At 51.3% G+C, this 1,781-nt stretch overlaps 1 protein-coding gene across 1 annotated transcript in view; it reads left to right on the forward strand.

Moving 5' to 3' along the window:
- TTC16 (tetratricopeptide repeat domain 16) overlaps positions 1-1,781 on the forward strand; it is a 15,129-nt gene that overhangs the window by 645 nt on the left and 12,703 nt on the right. Inside the window, exons 2-4 of the mRNA XM_003785427.2 lie at positions 105-277; positions 549-639; positions 839-982. Of these exons, the coding sequence (XP_003785475.2) occupies positions 105-277; positions 549-639; positions 839-982 (408 nt within the window). The remainder of the gene's footprint in view (positions 1-104; positions 278-548; positions 640-838; positions 983-1,781) is intronic.

Below are 1,781 nucleotides of genomic sequence, written 5' to 3' on the forward strand. Positions count from 1 at the left end.
GGCCTCATTCCATCTCTCCTCCTCCAGGTAAAACCCTGGGGAGTGGGGGAGCTGGATGAGGGCTGCTTCTGAGGCCTGCTCCAGCTGCTATCCTTTGGTTCTAGGATGCTCTGGAGGTTGACAAGGTTTCCTCACAGACTATCCCAAAGCCACGAGTGATTTCAATCCCAAAGGGGACTTTGCAGTCCATCTTTGGGACCAGCCGGGTGTTCCAGGACTTCTATGATGTAAAAACAAAGGTTGAGGATTTGACAGTGCCCCTCAAAGTCAGGGAGTAGTAAGTAACTACCTTGGCCCCTGGAGTCCCTACAGAGCCATTAACATGCTGTGCAGCCTTGAGCCAGTTACTGTCTTTCTCTGGTCCTTAGTAAATTCAACTGTGTAATGGGGCCCTTCTACCTTGGATAAAAGGCTGATGGCCTCTCTGGTCTCCGTCTACCCATCTTGTCTCTCCCTGCAATTCTCCCCCTCCGCTCACCCTAGCCATATGCCTAAGCTGGTCCAAAGTCAGGGCTAGCCCCTCTACCTGTACCCCCCCATCCCCATAGCTACCACCAAGGCCAGCTGTGTTTGCAGAAAGCGGACTGGGAGATGGCCGTGCTGTTCTTCTCCCGAGCCCTCCACCTGGATCCCCAGCTGGTGAGGGGCAGGCCTGGGTGGGCACAGGCAGTTGCCAGTACACACTTTCCCCTTCCCTGTTGTACATACAAGGCCCCTCCTCTCAGGGCCACCTACTTGGTGGGAACTGGATGTCATGCCTCAAGAAAGCAAAGTCCTCTCCCTACTCTAAGGGGTAGGTGGTGAGGACAGGGCAGCAGCCATGTCCTCTCACCCTCAGATAAACTTCTATGCCTTGCGGGCTGAGGCCTACATCCAGCTCTGTGACTTCTCCTCGGCCGCTCAGAACCTGCGAAAGGCCTGTTCAGTTGAGCCAGAGAACTCCAAATACCTGGAGCGGCTCACCTTCGTGCTTTACCTGCAGGTGCCCAGGGGTGGGGGTGCCCACTTCAGACCTGGCCCTGGTGACTCCAGTTACAGGGGGCTTCCTTGCTCCTGGGACCAGTTCTGTCTCCCAAGTGTCTCCTTGTCCCTGTGCCTGTGTCCCCACCTGCTGCCCCTCTCACCTCTTAGCTTGGTTTACTGCCAGGAGTGGGTCAATTTTTATAGCACTGGACAATAGAACTTTCTGTAATAAGGACAAATGATCTTTTCTGCACTGTCCAATATGATAGCCCAAGCCGCATGGAACTGTTAAGCCCTCAAAATATGTCAAGTGTGACTGAAGAACTAAATTATACATTTAATTTTAATTCATTTAAATGTTTATAGCCATGCAAGTTTTGTAGCTATTATCTTAGATGGAACAGATCAAGAGTCTAGAGGCTCTAGGGCTGTGTGCAGTGGTTCATACCTGTGATTGTGGCATTCTGGGAGGCAGAGGGGGGTGGATTCCTTGAGCTCAGGGGTTTGAGACCAGCCTGAGCAAAACCAAGACCCCATCTCTACTAAAAATAGCCAAACATTGTGGTGAGTACCTGTAGTCCCAGCTACTTTGGAGGCTGTGACCAGCCTGAGCAAGAGCAAAACCTAGGGAGGCTGAGGTAAGAGAATCATTGAGCCTAAGAGTTTGAGGTTTCTGTGAACTATGACACTATGGCACTCTACCAAGGGTGTTAAAGTGAGACTCTCTTAAAAAAAAATTATTCAATTCTTAAAAAGAATGCAGAGAAGTATGTAGACGGCTCGGTGCCTATAGCTCAACCGGCTAAGGCGCCAGCCAC

The sequence above is a fragment of the Otolemur garnettii genome, unplaced genomic scaffold (assembly GCF_000181295.1).
Source record: "Otolemur garnettii isolate 467f Iridium unplaced genomic scaffold, OtoGar3 scaffold00014, whole genome shotgun sequence".
Taxonomy (NCBI): Eukaryota; Metazoa; Chordata; class Mammalia; order Primates; family Galagidae; genus Otolemur; species Otolemur garnettii.